The following is a 19484-nucleotide window of genomic DNA, read 5'->3' as shown; positions in this document are numbered from 1 at the left end:
ATAGAAGCAGAGAGTAGAATGGTGGTTGCCAGGGATGAGGAGAGAGAAATTGGGAGTTGCTAATCAATGCGTACACAGTTTCAGTTATACCACATGAATACGTCTTAGAGAGCTGCTGTTGAACATTGTGCCTATAGTTAACAGCATTGTATTGTACACTTAAAAATCCATTAAGAGGGTAGATCTCATGTTAAGTGTTCTTATACCACAATAAAGGAAAAGAAGAAAAGTGGACACAATAAAATTTTTAAAAAGAGAGAGAGAGAGGTTAGGTAGGATTCTATTGCAACAGTGCAAGTGAGAGATGGTAGCGATGTCTGAGACAACAGTGACGTATTAGTTTCCTGTTGCTGCTGTAACAAATTACCACATACTTATTTGCTTAAAACAATACAAATGTATTATTACCTTACAGTTCTGGAGGTCAGAATTCCAAAATCAATTTCACTGGACTAAAATCAAGGTGCTGGTATGCCCGCATTTCTTCTGGAGGCTTTAGAGTAGGATCAGTTTCCTTGACTTTTGTAGGTTGTAGAGTCCGCCAGCATTTCTTGGCTCATGGCCCCTTCCTCCATCTTCATAGCCAGGCTTGCATCTCCTCACCTTCTGATCTCTGCTCCTATCCTCACGTCTCTCCGTCTCTGACTCTGATCCTCCTGCCTCCCTCTTATAAGGACTCTTCTGATTACTCAGATAATCCAGGATAATGTCCCCAACCCAAGACCCTTAATCACATCTAGAAAGTCCCTTTTATTATGTAAGGTAACATATTCACAAGGGCCTTGGGATGTGGACATATTTGGAGGCCCATTTTTTAGCTTATCACAGGGGGAACAGCAGAGCTAGAGAGGAGAGCAGGCATCCAGATTGACCATGGCAGGGGAGCCATGTCCTTCCTGTACACTGGATGGCTTGAGAAAGATGAGGAAAAGAGAAGAATCAAGAATGACTCTTCTTTAGAGTCACTGTTGGTGGGAAAGTAAATTGCTGCAGCCACTATGAAAAACAGTATGGAGGTTCCTCAAAAAACTAAAAATAGAGTTGCCATATGATCCAGCAATCCCATTCCTGGGCATATATCTGGACAAAGCTATAATTCAAAAAGAAACATGCACCCCCGTGTTCATAGCAGCACTATTCACAATAGCCAAGACATGGAAACAACCTAAATGTCCATCGACAGATGAATGGATAAAGAAGATGTGGTACATATATACAATGGAATACTACTCAGCCATAAAAAAGAATGAAATAATGCCATTTGCAGCAACATGGATGGACCTAGAGATTACCATACTAAGTAAAATCAGAAACAGAAAGACAAATACCATATGATATCACTTATTTGTGGAATCTAAAATATGACACAAATGAACTTACCTAGGAAACAGAAGCAGACTCACAGACATAGAGAACAGACTTGTGGTTGCCCAAGGAGCAGGGGAGGGATGGCTTGGGAGTTTAAGATTAGCAGATGCAAACTATTATATATAGAATGGATAAACAACAAGGTCCTACTATGTAGCACAGGGAACTATATTCAGTATCCTGTAATAAACCATAATGGAAAAGAATATGAAAAAATATATTAAAATATATGTATAACTGGATCACTTTGCTGTACACCTGAAACTAACACAAAATTGTAAATCAACTATATTTATTTTTTTTATTGATCAATATATAGTTTTACCAAGTGAATCTCTATGTTGAAGGTATCTAGTCAAATCTTGCCAATAGTAGACATTATTTTAAAGAAATACACTAATATGCCGGCCCCCCAAAAAAACATTATTATTATTATTATTATGTTATTTTACTTATTTATTAGACATTACAATTTCTTCCTTTGTTATATTACAAAGCTCTTAGGCTCTAAATTAATTAAAGTATGAGATTGGCAGAAAAATAGAAAAATAATTGGAATGGGTAAAAAAATTTAATGTAGCATATTACAGACATGGCATTTCAAGTCATTTATGAGGAGAATTTTTCCAATGGTTTTCAAAGTACTCCCTGGAGCCTCTCCTGTAGGGAGGGGGGGAATGGGGGTAGGGAGTGCTGCCAGGTTGGAATAACTCTCATCCTTCCCCATTTGAACCAAATTTAACTGTTTTACATAGTGAACTTATTGGTAAGTTGATCTGAAGGGTTCTGGACCTAGGATCCTGTGCTGCCAGCAGACTCTGGTCACTAAGCCCTTCCTCTCCCTAGACATTCCAGAGCTGTCACTGCTGCTCTCTGCAAAGAGTCACGCTGTCATCAGGATAGAAAGACTCTGAGGAGTCCTTCACCGAGAGCCTTTCATTCCCCTTCCCTTCTGGGAGTCGTGAACTTCAGAACCTCTGCCTCCGACACCCACTCCCTTTAATTCTCCAACTATACTTTAATAAAATAATTTTTTTAAAAAAGAATAACTCTTCTTTTTTGTCTTCACTATCTGGGTGGATGTGGTTTCCTGAGATAGAGAACTGAGAAAGGAGTAAGTTTAGGAAAAACAAAAACAAAAACAAAAACAAAACCCTCAAGAGTTTCTTTTTAAAGCTCTGAAACAGAACGTAATAAAGTACAACCTCCTATCCTCATAGACTTCACATTCTAGTATGAGGTCAATATGCTAAGTTTGAGGTGCCCTGTAGACATTTAAGTGGAGATGTTAAGTATGCAGGTGGAGATCCAGTTAATTCTGAAGTTCAGGGAAATGTCTAGGTTGGAAACATAACTTGGGGAGTTGTCAGTGTATAGTTGGTAGCTGGTGAAAGAGGGAGTCAATCCCAGAAGTGCGCTGGATTCGACTCATACCGGCTTGCGAGAACCAATTGTTAAATTTTCAGGAATGTTTAAAGCAAGTTGACTTCACTGGAAATTAACAGGTGGGCGAATCTGCACTATGGGAATTGGCAAATGCTAAAAATCAGGTCCCCTGGAGCCAGTCGTTAGCCATTTATCAGCACAACCCTGCTCCTGACTGATTCTGACTTTCTCCAAAAAGGAAGAGGCCAGCTCTTCAGCACTCTCTGAGGAGGAAAGATAAGAAGGTTTGAGACTGGAGAACGTATGTGAAATAGTCATTTTAGAGAGTGAGAAAGTGAACCCAGTCAGTCAGTGGTGGAAGAGTAATAAACAGGGAGACTGTCTGAGACTGGTGGAGCAACCCAGACTTCTGAGCTCTCTCCTAACAACATTTTGCTGCTTGGGTGCAAGCTTGGTAGAATGCCACAGTTGAGTTTAATTAGGTTTGGCTGATAGGTACCACCCAGGGCTTATAGTGAACCAGGCACTGTGCCACTGTGGGGAATACAAAAAGGAATGCAACCTGATCCCTGCCCTCAAGGAACTTACAGTCTAGTTGGAGAAACAAGATACATACTCACAGGGGAAAAAAATACCTGACAGTCGAGAAAGTAAATGTAGAGAGTAACAGAACTAGGGAGACAGCTTGTTGATAAGGAGAGAAATGAAGTCACAGACTTTCTTAAAAATTGGTAGTGAGGAAGAAGAAATGGACAGGCGATAACAGCTAAAGGGAAGATTTTCCAGTCTAGGGAAAACCTGTTGATGTTTGAAGGAGCCAAGCGAGTGGAAGAGACTGAAGATGCTGGAGAGAATGGAGATACTGCGGGCACGTCTGGTACAAGAGCAGGGGTGTCTTGGGAAGGGAAGCACTTCCTCTCCTGTGCAAAGCACAGGCTGGGGATCCAATGCAGCTCGGGGTGCAGGCAGGGAGGATGGAAATTAGACTTAAAGAATTCCAAGATGCCAGAGGTACAAGAGGTTGTTGTTGTTGAAGGAGAGAAATCCCATCGCACACCCCACAGCACCTTCAAGCCCAGCTCAGACTGGACTTCGCCCTCCCCTTCTACCACCTGGGTGCGAATTGCCTTTTCTCTTGGTTCTTTAGCATCACCCCAGGAAACCTGAAACAATTGGTCATACGTATCAAACTACTGTTAATCGCCAATGCACTGTTTGGTCAGTAAACACTACAAATAAGCTGTAATCTCTTCTTTGCCAACAGAGGGGGTATAGCTCAGGGGTAGAGCATTTGACTGCAGATCAAGAGGTCCCCGGTTCAAATCCGGGTGCCCCCTAGTGCTCTCCTTTTAAACCTTAAGTCATCCCAAAGAGAGTAGAAAAGAAAGGAGGTACTAACCAAGCGAATATTTGGTCATTCTTGAGTGTTTTCTGGAAATACAAAAAGTAATAAACTACAACATCGTGGATTTTATATTCTAATGAGGTCAACGCGCAAAGGAATTTCCTGTGTTCTCTATCTCTATATGTCAATGGTTCCCAGTCTGTGGTTGGGGAGTTGAATTCTTGGAGGTCTGCCTGTCAGACAATTTCTACGTAGGAAAAAAGAATTTATTTCATACTTTGTTACTTACCTGTTTCATTCTTATCCATTCATGAGTACAGTGGAGCTTTCCAGAGGCTACATGATGTCACAACAGAGTAAATGTGGAAACATGAAAATCCAGCTGCCTTTCATTAAGCCAGATATTAAAGGGAGTTCTAAAAGAACGTAAAGCAAAGCTACTCTTCTCATTATTTTTAAAATTTAAATACAGTTCTTTTTCATTTTAAAATGTTATGTATTTTAACAGGTAGTGGATTTATTACCTTAAACATTTCACAATTTAAATTTCTAATCTGGTAAATGTCAATAGATATAACTGTATAAACAAAACCTCTTTGGAGTTCTCAATAACTTAAGAATGTAAAGAATGTTCAGACAAAGATATCTGAGAATGACTGCTCTAAGTAAAGAGGTGGTTTGGGGAAGAGCATGCTGGGGTTGTGAAATGGCACAGGGAAGAGACAGCTTGTTCAAAAATACATGACATCGAAAAGAGTTTTGAAGAACGTGTAGTGGATAAAGCAAGAAAGAGTCCTGAAATCCTAGGCAGTTTGGTGTTTCTGGAGTGTGAAGTGTAAGAGGCGAGGTGATGGGAGATGAGTCCAGGGAGAAGGTAAGCCATTTCAGGAAGAGACTCCAATGCTATGCTAAGGAGCTTGGACTTTATTCCATAGGCACTAGAGGGCCAGTACAGGCTTTTAAGCAACCAGAGGTTATGGACAGACCATTTGGAGGCTGTTGCAATAGCCTTGAACCAAGGGCAGACTTTTAGATGCATGGACAGAAAAATTAGTAGCACCAACCAAGACAACTAATATAGGCAGAAAAGCAAAATTTCTGGGAAAATCATGATTTCGGCTTTGGACGTCAGGTTTGAAGTGCCTGTGGGGTGGAGGTGTCCCAGTCATTGGTTCCATACATTGGCTAGAGCTAAGCAGAAATGTCTGGGCTGGAGATACAGACTTGTGGGTTCTCAGCATATTGATGGTAATGGAAGCTACTGGGTGGTGTGATCACTCAGGGAAATACACTGAGAAGGGACAATGAGTAAGGAGGAGACAGCAATACAACAGAGTGGCTTAGAGCCTGTGCTTTGGAATCAGCCAGACTCAGGGTGCCACTCCATCTCTACCTTTCATGACCTGTGTGATCTTGGACACACGGCTTAACTTTTCTATTTCTCAGTTTTCTCATCTGAAAAATGAGAATAATAATACCTAAATCACAGGGTTGTGGGGAGGATTCAAGAAGTCACATTCCTGTAAAATGCTTAACTCAATGACTGGTACTTAGTAGCACTCCAAAAATAGTAATTTCTATTATTATTAGCATCATGGAAGCCATGGGTGAAGAGTGTCAAGAAGATGGGAAGGACCCCAGTGTGAAACGTTGTGAGGTCAAGTAAGATAAAGACTGAGGAGGGTCCTTAGATTTTGGAAAGAGTAGGTCATGGTGACCTTTCTAGTATAATTTCAGTCATGTAGTGAGGACATAAACTACACTACAGGGGTTCAAGGAACATGTGCATGCAGGAAGTAAGGAAATAGAGACAGATCATTCCCAGACCTTTGGTTTTCATGGACCACTGGAATTACAAAGAAAAAAAAAAGGGCAGTGTTGGGATGGTAGAAAGTTGACAGTTGACATAGGAATTTTTTTCAATTTTTTTTTTTTTTTGCGGTACGTAGGCCTCTCACTGTTGTGGCCTCTCCCGTTGCGGAGCACAGGCTCCCGACCCGCAGGCTCAGCGGCCATGGCTCATGGGCCCAGCCGCTCTGTGGCACGTGGGATCTTCCCGCACCGGGGCACAAACCCGTGTCCCCTGCATCGGCAGGTGGACTCTCAACCACTGCGCCACCAGGGAAACCCAAAAGGAACATTTTTAACAAGAAAGATGAAAGAAGATAATCCCAGAATAATAGGCAGTCCTTTAAATTGAGCAAATGGAGCTTTATAAGAAACACTGTGTTTTCCAAATATTTCTAATTTTGCCACAGATGAATAAAAATTCCTTCACACAAGGATGCTGACGTATGGAGACCATAGAGGTAGACTTCTTCATTTGTTCAGCAACCATTCAGCATGTATTTACTGAGCCAGGCCCTATGCTGAATGCTGGGGATATACCACTGAACACAAAGGAGAACATGGACTCAGCCTTCAATGGAGCATATAGGCTAGTTGGGGGGGGATCGTTATTCAACAAAGTCATCAAATATATATTGAAGAATTGAAATAAGTAGTAAGAAGGAAAAATACTATGTAAGAGAGGTCAGGGTAGAATTTCCCTAAGGAAAAGATATTTAAGCTGAGATCTGAAAAATCAGTACATGTGAAATACATGATATGGGTAGGCAGGGTAGAGTATTCCAAGCATGTGTGAGGCCTATGGGTATTCAGGAGCATGGATGGTATCTGGGACCAAAACGTCAACCCTGCAGAGCAAGACAGAGCACGGTGCAAGATGAGGTTAAGAGGTAGGACAGGGCTTTGCTGGTGGCGCAGTGGTTGACAGTCCGCCTACCGATGCAGGGGACACGGGTCCGTGCCCTGGTCCAGGAGGATCCCACATGCCACGTAGTGGCTGGGCCCGTGAGCCATGCCCGCTGAGCCTGCGCGTCCGGAGCCTGTGCTCCGCAACGGGAGAGGCCACAGAGGTGAGAGGCCCGCGTACCGCAAAAAAAAAAAAAAAGAGGTAGGACAATGCCAGATCAGGGCCTAGTATGCTGTGATATGGATTTTAACTTTGATTCTAAGAGTACAGAAACCATTGGAGGATTTTCAGCAGAGTGACATAGTAATGTTCACATTGTTCAGGCACAATCTCACCTTAGGGTCTTTCATTGGTTGATGACTCTATCTGGACTGCTCTTCCCTAGACAGTCGTATTGCTAGCTCCCTCACCTTAAAAATCTTTGCACTAATGTCAACTTCTTCCATGAAGCCCACACTGATCATTCTATTTTGAAATGCAATCTGCCTCTCCTCCCACTTCCAGATCCCTCTTACTTTTTTCTACTTTTGTTTTCATAGTACTTATCACCATCTAACATACTGCAATTACTACGTCTATGGCTTAGTATCTAATATCCACCTTCACCGCCACCCTGGCTGAATGTAAGCTCCACAGGGCATGAATGTTGATCTGTTTTGTTCTCTCATGTAGTCTAGCGTATGCCCAGAACAGAATCTGGCATAAAGTAGCCGTTTAATAAATATTTGAATGAATATATCGACAGAAAGAAGTCCGAAGAATGGGAGAAGTTGAAGCCTCGAAAGGAGTAATGAATAAAGCAAGATGTCTAAAATACAGATGGGTATGGGACCAAGCACACACATATGGAATTATCTGCTTTCCCTCTAGCCCCCGACGCCGTGTGCTCTTTGGAGGGCCCTATACAGCACAGACCGTTTAATAATTTCTGAACCTCTAGCGTCCATCGAAGTCCCTGGCACATACTTAGTGCTCAGAGAGGTTTTCCGATACATTAAACCAATGTTTCTGTGTCCCAAACAACTGCTTTCGAGTTCGTATTCAGCGTACACTGGGTACCACGCACACTCCTGCAGCCCTCAGCCACTCCTCCGCCCACTTCACAGCGAGAGTTCTACGCTATGTCCAGGATTTATGACGTAAGAAGACCGCGCCCTGGGGAAGAGAGGCGGATTGAACAAACCCTGGTCACGTGACCATATTGGGCGGGGCGTTGGAGTTCAGATCTCAGTGTCCTTTATACCTACTTCCTTTTTGTCCCTTTCCGGCGTTCAAGATGTCGAAGCGAGGTGAATTTTTGGCTTTGGGAGATCCTTCGCCATCTGTCGCGAGGTGGCTGCTGGCCTCGCCGGGAACGGCGGCCATGGGCAGCTGGGACGCTTTGCTCTGCTCCGGGCCGGAGAGGGAGGGGAGGGACACCGCAAGAGCACCGTGAGAGCCCCCGAAAGTGACGTGAGGGCCTGGAGGGTTGAGTTCGCAGGATCCAGTCGTGATTCTTGGCCGAATCCCGCGGGTTCACTCCGCGCCTAGCGCTTCAGTAATGGGGTTGGAGTTGGACTGGCTTAATCCCCAGAGTGGGCGACTTGTGCGGTCTCCCGCCTTGTAGGAAGAATTACGTGGTGCAAAAGTTGGATCGAGAATTGAGTCGTCCAGGTCCCTTAATCTCAATGTAATGTGCTAAGAGTGAGGAATTGGCTCTTTGCCTTGAGAACTGGGTGGCACATGGGGAGGGGATAAGGAGTCCTAGAAAGAGCGAAACTACGGTGCACCGCTCCCCGAAGCACATGCGAATGAATATATAGCTTAAAAATGTGAAGCGACCTCTCCTGATTCCCTTCTTACTTACAGGACGTGGTGGGTCCTCTGGTGCGAAATTCCGGATTTCCTTGGGTCTTCCGGTTGGAGCCGTGATCAACTGTGCTGACAACACAGGTGAGACCTTCGGCTGCACTCTGCCAAACTGCCCCTTTTAAAAGCACTCAGTGGGCCTTTTGCTAATGACCCACTGAGCCGTCAAGAAAGGGCAGAGTGAAAACACCGCTTTTGGGTGAAGCGGCAGCATGTTGTGTTGTTTTGCTTCAATCGGTGGTGTGACAAGGTGTTCCACCTGGGGGAGGACTAACTTCTTGGGAGTGTGTGTGGAGGGGGAGGCCTTGGAGGTGTTGGGGAAATGCAGAACTGCCTAACAGGCCCTCAAAAAAACTTTCTTTTGTTTACTTCCTTGTATAGGAGCCAAAAATCTGTATATCATCTCTGTGAAGGGGATCAAGGGACGACTGAATAGACTTCCTGCTGCTGGTGTGGGTGACATGGTGATGGCCACAGTCAAGAAAGGCAAACCAGAGCTCAGAAAGAAGGGTCAGTAGAGAGACCAAATCCTCCTTTTGGTCTGTGGACAGTTGAAGGACTTCTCCCTCTACTGGAAAATAGAACAGTAGTTTTACCATTTTTCAGGGCCTCTTAAAGCTTGATTTTCTTTGAGAGGCAGTGTGAGATAATCTGCAGTTAAAGTTCTATTCTTGCTGTCTTAAAGACCATTCTTTTATTTTTATTGGCGTATAGTTGCTTTATTTACAATGTTGTGTTAGTTTTTACTGCACAGCAAAGTGAATCAGCTATACGTATACATATATCCCCTCTTTTTTGGATTTCCTTCCAATTTAGGTCACCGCAGAGCATTGAGTAGAGTTCCCTGTGCTGTACAGTTCATTAGTTATTCTCATTAGTTATCTATTTTTCACATAGTATTGATAGTGTATGTATGTCAATCCTCATCTCCCAATTCATCTACCACCGCCCCCACCCCCCCACCCCCCAGTTAAGTTCTTAGTTGGCTTCCAAAGTAAGCTAGGGGCTCTGCATATTTACCCTGCCATCCCCAGCAAGTTCAGCCGATAGTTAACAGACCACCTCACATATTTATACCTATAGAAACAAAAGCTCTGTCCTTCTGGGATTTACAGTCCAGCAAGTTCAGCCGATAGTTAACAGACCACCTCACATATTTATACCTATAGAAACAAAAGCTCTGTCCTTCTGGGATTTACAGTCCATCCACATAGTTCTTTCCCCAGCTCTCCTTTTAGTTATTGGTTTTTTTGTTCCAACTTAAATCCCTTCTTTTGTGCCTCAGATTTTTGCTGTGCCCCCTACTAGGGTTGTCTCTTCTATGAGAGCAGGTTTTTAATTAATTGCTGACTCCTTGGCTACAAATGAACATGGTGGTACCAGGTGAGATCACAGCCTTAAGACTTAAGTCACCTCAGGCAAGTTTCCTTTTCAGGAACTACTAATTTGAAAAGGAATAATTATACATAGATGAGATTAACTCAGGGTTGTGACTTGTCAGAAGTTTGGCATGGTTGCTTCTAAATGTCTTCTGGTAGAAACTAAAACAGGGAGCTGCTCATTGCTTAATCGTGGACAACCCCCAAAAGTTTTCCTACTACATGTATGGGTTAGAGGGGGGCCTCAGACACTTCTGACTTGACTGACTTTAGAGCTTCTGATACTCAGTGTACTTGAGTTTCCAACTCCTGAACTTTCCTCCTGTGCCTGCTTAGTTTGTCTCTGGCCTGGGATGTTTTGCTTTTCCTGAGAGGTCCTCTTAATGTGCAGTACACGTGTGACAGGTCTCAGCCATGTATCACAGTTACTCTTTGAAGGTCTGTATCCTACTCTATCCCTAGGTGTTTAGCCTTTTGGTCAGAAATCTTACTTTGTTGACCTCTAATATTCACTAGGGGGCTTGGTAGGCAAGGGATAAGCATTGTGCTTAAGCATTGATAAATCAGTGTGTTGATTGGGATCAGCATACAACTAGACAGGCTTTCCTCTTAGAACACTTGCTGGGTCTGATGTGTGGCCTGGGGAGCTGTCAGGGAAGGGCAGAACAATTGTCCATCACTATGGGTGAGGTGGCAGCAGGGTGTGCTGTCTGTCTCAGTCAGTTGTGGGACAGACCAGAGGACACTCATGGTTTTAAAAATAGTTCTGACTTTCCAACTCTTAATTTTTTCTTTGGTCCTTCTTTCTTCTAAATGAATACAGTTGACCCTTGAACAACGAGCAATGTGGGTTTGGACTGCATGCGTCCATTTACAGATGTTTTTTTTACCCCACAATATATTACTGTACTACGCTATCTGAGATTGGTTGAATCAGTGGATGCAGAGGGTCAACTATAAGTTACACGTGGATCTTAGACTGCACAGGGCTGGCGCCCCTAACCCTTCATTTTTCAAGGATCAGCTACATCTCCTGGCCTTAGACTTAATTATAACATACAGAAATGTGGAAAGGAGCAGGACTGCAGGACTGGAAATGCAGAGTCCTGTATTTGTGTGGCCTTATTTATTTGCTGGATGCATTTGTGAGAATTTAAATTGTTCTAAGTAGATGAGAGTCCAACGGAGGAGGGTCTCAGCCAATATTATCTGTCCCTCAGTGTGTTTCCCATTGTTAAAAAACTCAGAGACCATCTATGTACATAGATAGTACTTGCTTCAAGGATAGCCAGGATCTCTCTCCTTAGAAGATCCTGCATTTCTAGTGTCTGATATTAAATATGGAAATGTAACTATTATCCCTACTTTACAAGAGGAAAACTTGAACTCCAGAAGATTAGGTAACTTGTTCAAGGTCTCCAGGCTACTGTCAGTCAGGATTTGAATCCGTGTTTTCTTTTAAGTGCAGTAGATGCTTTGAATGTCTGGGAAAATGTTCACTTTAGGAGCAGGTAGCATTTTTTGTTTGGTTGGTTTTTAAATTTTATTTTATTTATTTATTTTTGGCTGTGTTGGGTCTTTGTCGCTGCGCGCAGGCTTTCTCTAGTTGCGGCGAGCACGGGGGCTGCTCTTCGTTGCGGCGTGCAGGCTTCTCATTGTGGTGGCTTACCTTGTTGCGGAGCACGGGCTCTGGAGCGCATGGGCTCAGTAGTTGTGGTGCACGGGCTTAGTTGCTCCACGGCATGTGGGATCTTCCCGGACCAGAACCCATGTCGCCTGCATTGGCAGGCGGATTCTTAACCACTGTACCACCAGGGAAGCCCTGGAACAGGTAGGTTTTTAAAAGTTACTTATGACCCTGGAAAACATTTCCTCAAAAAGTTAAACCTAGAGTTAATTAAATAAGAAATAGAAGTTGAATTTCAGTTACCCAGCTCTTAGACCTCCAAGGAATGATCGTTTTTAATATTTTATGTCCTACTTTCCAATGTAAATGGGACCATTACCTTCCCATAACCCATTTTTGCTTCACAAATGATTGTCTTGCATATTAAAAAATTACAGAAGTACATAATCATTTAAAATGGTTCTGTTCTGTGCATGTGTCATGAGATATTTAGGTTAATTCCAGGTTTTGCTCTTAAAACATGTGCCCTGCAGTTAGAAAGGCATAAAGTGCTAATTTTTAGGTCAAGGTTTGTTCTTGGAAGTTTTGATATAAATTGGGATGGAATATTGCATAATGAGTTAATAGCTTGGCCTCTCCACTCATTCAGTGTGAGGAGGGTCCCATTCCCAATTCTATGGCATTAGGATCTTTTTAAAATTTATTTGGCTGTACCCAGTCTTAATTGTGGCACATGGGATCTCTATTTGTGGCATGCAGTATCTAGGTCCCTGACCAGGGATCAAACCCAGTCCCCCTGCATTGGGAGCAAAGAGTCTTAACCACTGGACCACCAGGGAAGTCCTGACATTAGGATCTTAAATAGTACCCACCTCCTGGGTGAAGTGAGGAAAAGTATAGAAAGTGCTTAGCAAGTTTCCTGCTGGTGTGTTGCTAATTGTCCTCCCAAAGTACAGATTTACACCTGCAAGGAAATGCAGGCAGTTTGGACTTGAAATGAGTAAGGTCTTTCCTTAAGGGGTGATTGGTGTTTACACTGTCTTTCACACTTGATTTTAGGAAATGAAAAGCTAATGAGTATACATTCTGTCCAAATGGGAAATGTTGGAGAGCTAGCCAAGGTGTAAATTGCTTTCTCGTGGTGGCACTGGAACTTGGCAGGTTAAATGACAGCTGCTTTTTTTTTCCCCCCTCTCAGTACATCCAGCAGTGGTAATTCGACAACGAAAGTCATACCGGAGAAAAGATGGTGTGTTTCTTTATTTTGAAGATAACGCAGGGGTCATAGTAAACAATAAAGGCGAGATGAAAGGTAATAAAGAATCCACATCATTGTTAGGCTTTTGAGATTGGATGATTTAATTTGAGTACAAGGAAAGGGCCCTTTGAGCTTATGTGTCACATCATTGATCTTTTATGCAGGTTCTGCCATCACAGGACCAGTTGCAAAGGAATGTGCAGACTTGTGGCCCAGGATTGCATCCAATGCTGGCAGCATTGCATGATTCTTCGGTGTATTTGTAAAAGAAAAAAATGATAATAAAAATTATTTGCTCCATGTCACTCTTCTTGACACCACCTAACCCTTACCCCCTCTGTAAAATAAAACTACCCAGTGCAGACTTTCTGTGGGCATGTGTAAAAAAAGATAAACAGTCATTGCACTTCTGTCAGTGTGCAGACTTTGGGGACTTTGCAATTTCTGCTGTAAAAACTTGAGTTTTTTAGTTCTTAAAATAAATTGCAGGTGGTAGATACTGCTTGGTGACAGGTTATCCCAGGTGACTGCCTTATAGTTAGAAAGGTATTTGAGATAAGGTAGCATATGGTCAAATCCTGAACACTCATGGAGTTCAAGGAGTGATGTGAGTAGGAACCAGGTACACACCTATATGTGTACACTTCTGCAGTTAACAGGTTTCCCTTGGGTAAGTTGGCACATAAATGAGTTTATATTTATAAAACCTGCCACATAATAATTGCTCTCATGGAAGATGACTAAGTTGTTAATATCTGCAAGTTTTTTGCTATCAAAAGTATTTTGACACGATGGTCATATATCTGCCAAACCCTGGCTTGAGGATAAAAGATGATAGAATGCCAGCACAACAGGCATGAGCCCTGGCAAATTCTGCCTGAAGGTATTGAACATTGTAGCTTTTTTTTTTCCCAAGCCATGACAGTTGTTTTAGGTGACATTCAGGGTCTGGGGAAAATGAGCACTTTAGTCTGGCCTAAAGATGTTGGAAGAGGATTTTTACACTAAAGTTTGTGTCCAGGTATCTAGTATCTGGAAATTGTTTTATCTGTAAGATTGGGTACAATGAAAGGCTGAGGATTAGAGTGTATGTGGAGACCCTATAGCACATAGTCACTTGGTGAGATGCCTTCTCTTTTGTACTTCAGATTGGTGTCCTTCAGATAGATGTACCAGAAATAGAAAGCAGTGCTATAAATTTATTCATTTATTTTATTATTTTTGGCTGCATTGGGTCTTTGTTGCCGCACGTGGCTCTCTGCTTGCGGGGAGGGGGGCCGCTCTTTGTTGCAGTGCGCAGGCCTTTCACTGTGGCTTCTCTGGTTGCAGAGCTTGGGCTTTAGGCGTGTGGGCTTCAGTAGTTGTGGCTCACGGGCTCCAGAGCACAGGCCCAGCAGCTATGGTGCACGGGCTTAGTTGCTCCGCAGCATGTGGGATCCCCCTGGACCAGGGCTCAAACCCGTGTCCCCTACATCGGCAGGTGGAGTCCTAACCACTGTGCCACTAGGGAAGCTCGGCATCAAGACTTTCTAAAGCTCCCTAAGAGATTCTGAAGTGCAGCCAAGATTGAGGACCAGTCCTCTGGACTGAGTCAGTCTTGGTTTTAGGAATATTAAATTCCAAAGTCTGTAAAATAGATGGGTCTTCCTCCCCTACCCCATCCTCCAGGCTGGTGAATTTCAAGTCTTTAATGTGACATGAAGCCCCCAGGTACTCCATTTAAAATGAATCTTTTTTTTATCCCATTGCATAATATGAAATTTCTCACTGCCTTCCTCAAATGTGAGGTGAGAGCTGGGCCTGTCATTTTTTCCCCTCGTCCTCTCAAGTCCTCTAATGTTCTTTCCAGGTTCTCTTCACGTTTTAATAGAATGGGCTCAAATTATAGACTTCTATAATTTCAAATTTGATTGCTAGGAGCTCGCCTGTCATAGTGTAGAAAGATTAAATATGCTGAGTATTGAGATGCTGGGATTGGTGATTATTACGTGTAGGCATAATGCAACCTTTTTCTAATTAATACATGTGCCTTTGCATTATATCTAATATTTATGTTACTAGTATAATAGTAACAAAAGAATTCCTGGATTTATTGCCTCATCTGTAAAATTATAATAGCACCTCAGTTGGTGCGAGGCACAGAGGAATTTGTATAAGCCACTTTGATGTGTAAAGCATCCATATGAGTTTATTCAAGGGGGAAATTTGGGAAGTAAAAAATATAAAGGAAGGAAAAATCACTTGTAACAACAATAACTAGGGAAGATCACTGTTCAAGTTTTGCTGTATCCTATCATATATACATAATATTAGAGGGAAGTGTGGTACTTACTGTTTTATTGATAAGTATACAACTTTTACTGTTGTTTTTAATTTTAACGGGAGGAGGAATAGCTGATGAAAAGAATTGGGTGGGGAGGGGAGAAGTGCTTTAAGTGGGTTTACTGGAAATCAAAGAGATCTGAATTCTGGCTCTGGATCTGCCGCTAAATGGGTTTAGGGAATATTCCAACATTGCTGAGCTTCAACTTCCAGTTCTGTACAACGAGTGTTGGACATAGATGCTTTCTGAGCTCTTTCTGATCCTTTGTGGGTACAAGCTTTTCAAGGGAACTGGGTTTGGGAAATATATATAATAAAGTGGGAGCAGAGAACCTTGGTCTTAAAAGGAAAACAGGGAGCTGGGCCCGACTGCATTAACACTGCCCACATTCAGTAACCCCCCTTCTCTTCAATCTCTTGATTCCTCTTGCATGGTTCCCTCCTAGACATCCCTCACCTCTGGACCATTTAAGCAACTTCCCCCGCAGCCCCGAGAGCCTACCTCGTAGGATGGGTACAATACGGTTTGTGTCACAGGGGTGTTTGACATAACGTAACAATGCGCAGGGGAGCCCCCACATAGGACCCTCCGCTCCCGCTAGAAAAGCCCTCGGAGGCTGCGGTGGTTAGGATGGGGCACTTTTGCGCGTGTCCCCTGTGGCTGGAGAAGAGCTTCATCTTGGATGGAGTGGCCGTGAGCACCATGGCCCGCACCTATGAGCACTTGAGGCCCAAGCTCTGGTCTGCGATTCCACCCTACAACGCGCAGCAGGACTACCACGCCCGCCGGTACTTCCGGAGCCGCGTGGTTCCGCCCATCTTGCGGAAAACTGATCAGGTACAGGAGCGCCGTGGAGGACCCCACCGTTTGTGCCCGCAGAGCTTGGCCCTCGTGGCGGGGCCGACTTCCCAGATCCGGGCGTCTCATGGCAGCGCCCTCACCACCAGGGAGGCTCCCCGACTCGCACCCTCTCAGTTTTCTTAATGAAACCCGGGAACTGGCGGAGGCGGGAGACAGGTGTTGAGCGCGAGCTCACTGAGCTCGCAGAACCACCTTCCACGCCTGAACTTGAGAATGATTTCATTTTGGGTTTCTGCAAGCCTCTGCCAAACAAATGGGTTTCGTTGTCCTTTTTGGCATCACGGATCCACCCTTTGGGGTGACTTCCCGCCGCAAATTCTCAAAAAGCCCGACAATCGGTAAAAAGACAAAGAACTTGCCTAGGTGAGGCGCCCTCGGTTCGGTGACGTCATAGTTCAAGAGGGTTCGCTCGCTGCGGCCTTCTGTGAGTTTGAGTTGACTGGAAGGAAACCTCCCAAAGTTCTGCAGCCCTCGCTTCTCCCCAGGCCTTTTCCCTCGTGGATGTTGCCCCTCCCCCGCAGAGTACTTCCCCTGGATCAAAGATTTTGAGGCTATTATAGGCTCAGCTCCAAGGTCTTTCAACACTTTTGCTTCCAATTTTTGTGTCTATAATACATGTCAGTGACTTAGGGAGAGGAGGACTTAATGCGGGTTATTCTGTGAACAAATCTTGGGAGTTTTTGTGGTCCCGGGTGTTCGTGTGTGCGCATGTGTGTTCAGTACATGCATATGGACACACACATCTGTGTGTGCCATGTTTGTGTGTGTTTGCTGTCTACTCATGTGATTTTTATAGCAGAAGGAGCCAGAATCTGGGGGAAAACTCGAGAGTTTAAAAGCTTGAAAAATAATATGGTGTACACACTTTTGAAATTTTCTATGTTCCATTTTGTAAGTATTCTTTAATCGTCACAGACACCATTTGTGGTAGGTATTATTTTCATTTAAATGAAGATCATGTTTATTGAAACTTTAGTATGCCAGGCCCTTTATTTGAAGGCCCTTTATATCTCACTTAAATTTCAAAGCAACCCGCCATTTTACTGATGAGGAAATTGAGGTCCAAAAAAGCTGTGTCATTGTCCTAAGGTCACACAGCTTGTTAGGGGTAGAGCTGGAATTAGAACCAGTCTCTCTGGTGTTAGACATTGAGCCCTTAACTGCCAAGCTACACTGCCTCTCCCTGAAAGGCAATAAGTCACTAAGTATATTTAATCTGTCTGGCCCTGTTACCCCTGGCTGTGACCTCTCCCTCCCTCCAACAAGCCCGGAGGCAGGGGTTGGACTGTGCATCTCTCTGCATCATGACTGATAGTCTTCTGCATTTTATCCCTCATTCTCAGGATCATGGCGGTACAGGAAGGGATGGCTGGATAGTGGATTATTTCCATATCTTCGGGCAAGGACAGAGATACCTCAACAGGAGAAACTGGTCAGGGGCAGGCAAGTGCCACACCTCCCTTTCCAGTCTCACCATGGTCCCACCTAGGAAGAGTGGTGTGCATTCCACAGAGAGAGAAACTGGGCCATAAAGAGACCTGGCTGGGGGAAGAGACCCAGGGTCTGACTGCATCCTCTAGCGCTTCTTCTCATACATGAGCAGGTGGTGTCACCGTGCTCCCTATTAGTTATGGAGCATCCGCTGTATGTCAGGTGCTTTTTACCCTCAGAGTATCCCCAGGTTACAGCCAGGGAAATTGAGGTTTAGGGAGTTAAAATGATTTGCTAAGAAGGGCTGCGCTGGGGTTGGAATTCTACTCTTTCCAACGAAAGCCTGTGTTCTCACTGCTCCCAGAGCAGGCTGTGTCCTGCTCACTCTCTAGGCCCCATTTCGCAGCAACAGGAAAAGGGAGAGTTGAGACCTGTTTTTCTGGCAGGGTGAACCCTCCTCCCACCCCAACTCCACCACCCTTTGGCCACATTCTAGTCACATGTCCCCTGGCACCCCTGGCCAAATTGAGCTCATCAATTTTCTCCAGCTGGGTCAGATGCAAGGGTGAAATTTTCTCAGTTCTCCTGGCAGCAAAGCAAGTTCAGCCAAGCCCAGAAATTTCTGGCCCTTCCCGTCCCAGCATGTACCATTCACGCTCCCTTGCATGCTATTCCTAGTATGAGGCTTGGTTTCCAGGATGCCATCTGTCTCCTCCACCTCACTAACCCTTGGCTTTTCAGGATTGAGGGTTCAGCTGGGACATGGGAGCACAGTGACTATACCTGGATTGGCCTCCTATACCAGCCCAATGGGAGTGGGGAAAGCAAGAGGGGGCTGAATACAGGCTCAGGCCTCTCTCTCTGTCCCGCAAGGGCATTCCCTCCAGCAGGTGACCGGACATGACAACTATAATGCCAATCTGAAAGCGACTCAGGGGCTCAATGGTCGGTTTGGCTATCGCCGGAACACCCCAGCCCTCCGCCAGCGCCCATCTGTCTTTGGAGAGGTCACCCAATTCCCTCTCTTCTAACAGCAGCTCTTCTCTTCACACTCCTCGACCTGAATTTCTAAGATGTGTATATGAACTCTCAGTGTTATTTTATAGTAAAACTTTTGTGTGTGTGTCTCCAAGTGTGCTGTTTCTTCTTTGAGGCTGGTGGAGGGGGCAAGCTAGTTTCTCCATCCTCGGCTTCCCTACCCTATGGAGGAGGTGGGAGGAGAAAGGGCATCTCGGGCTGTGCCTTAAACTCCATGCAAACAGAGTGCCGGGCTTGAAAGGACAGGCCTCGGGTCTCCCCTGCCGCTGCGATAAGGAGGAACGACACTACTTAAGCCCTCATCCAAGCTCTTCCTCAGGAATCAGGACGGCCCAGGTCAGAAGCTGGCTACTGTTGCCATCAAGAACGGAGCAGGCAGTGCGGCCACAGGGATTGGCGTTCGTTGCCCTGAGAAGGAGTTCCTGATTTTCCTGAGCCATCCCATCCGAAAGAACTGACATCTTCCTTCTCCTTCCCACCCTCAACTCATCAAGAGGCAGGGGACGAACAGAGTGTATCTGGGGCCGAGGATTCTGACACAGTGATACCGTGTATACGGAAGCTTTCTCTAATGCTATGTCAGCTTCCTTTTCAGCTAGTTTCCAGCATGTCATTTTTCAAGTGCCCCACCCAGTTTATTGGTGGCGAAGAGGAAAACCAGAGCAGATGATGGATAGAAAAGGAGGTGGAGCTTTAGAACACAAAGCTTGCCGGAATTCCGGAGTGGGTGGAACCTGTTCGTATTGAATCACTATAAATAGACAAGAAAGAGAGTCCCAGTAGGCCATGGGGTTATATCTCTGAGGTAGAGCATCTGACTGCAAATCAAGAGGTCTCTGGTTCAATCCTGGTTGCCCCCTCTTTC

At 44.5% G+C, this 19484-nt stretch overlaps 2 protein-coding genes and 1 non-coding gene across 3 annotated transcripts; all 3 read left to right on the top strand.

The window, feature by feature from the left end:
• The first annotated feature begins 4019 nt into the window (after window positions 1-4019).
• Window positions 4020-4091, top strand: TRNAC-GCA (transfer RNA cysteine (anticodon GCA)). Its single transcript has one exon. It is a non-coding gene; the product is annotated as a tRNA-Cys (tRNA).
• Window positions 4092-8109: 4018 nt separating this feature from the next.
• Window positions 8110-13265, top strand: RPL23 (ribosomal protein L23). The gene is made up of 5 exons (XM_007465147.1): window positions 8110-8143; window positions 8703-8786; window positions 9084-9212; window positions 12907-13020; window positions 13131-13265. The coding sequence occupies exons 1-5, from the start codon at window positions 8131-8133 to the stop codon at window positions 13211-13213; spliced, it is 423 nt and encodes a 140-aa protein (XP_007465209.1). The 5' UTR covers window positions 8110-8130; the 3' UTR covers window positions 13214-13265.
• A 2654-nt stretch (window positions 13266-15919) lies between these two features.
• On the top strand, window positions 15920-18612 carry SPMAP1 (sperm microtubule associated protein 1). The gene is made up of 3 exons (XM_007465146.1): window positions 15920-16126; window positions 17494-17593; window positions 18455-18612. Exons 1-3 carry the CDS (start codon window positions 15920-15922, stop codon window positions 18610-18612), a joined length of 465 nt encoding a protein of 154 aa, XP_007465208.1.
• Window positions 18613-19484: the final 872 nt, after the last annotated feature.

Source organism: Lipotes vexillifer, unplaced genomic scaffold, assembly GCF_000442215.2.
Source record: "Lipotes vexillifer unplaced genomic scaffold, Lipotes_vexillifer_v1.1 scaffold591, whole genome shotgun sequence".
Lineage (NCBI taxonomy): Eukaryota > Metazoa > Chordata > Mammalia > Artiodactyla > Lipotidae > Lipotes > Lipotes vexillifer.
This window is presented reverse-complemented; position numbering and strand designations above follow the sequence as displayed.

Coding starts and splice junctions, on each gene's coding strand:
- RPL23 (XM_007465147.1), top strand. Junction 8,787..9,083: donor CAACTGTGCTGACAACACAG/GTGAGACCTTCG, acceptor TTCCTTGTATAG/GAGCCAAAAATCTGTATATC. Junction 13,021..13,130: donor CAATAAAGGCGAGATGAAAG/GTAATAAAGAAT, acceptor TCTTTTATGCAG/GTTCTGCCATCACAGGACCA.
- SPMAP1 (XM_007465146.1), top strand. CDS start 15,920: ATGGGGCACTTTTGCGCGTGTCCCCTGTGGCTGGAGAAGAGCTTCATC. Junction 16,127..17,493: donor TCTTGCGGAAAACTGATCAG/GTACAGGAGCGC, acceptor CCTCATTCTCAG/GATCATGGCGGTACAGGAAG. Junction 17,594..18,454: donor GAGAAACTGGTCAGGGGCAG/GCAAGTGCCACA, acceptor CTGTCCCGCAAG/GGCATTCCCTCCAGCAGGTG.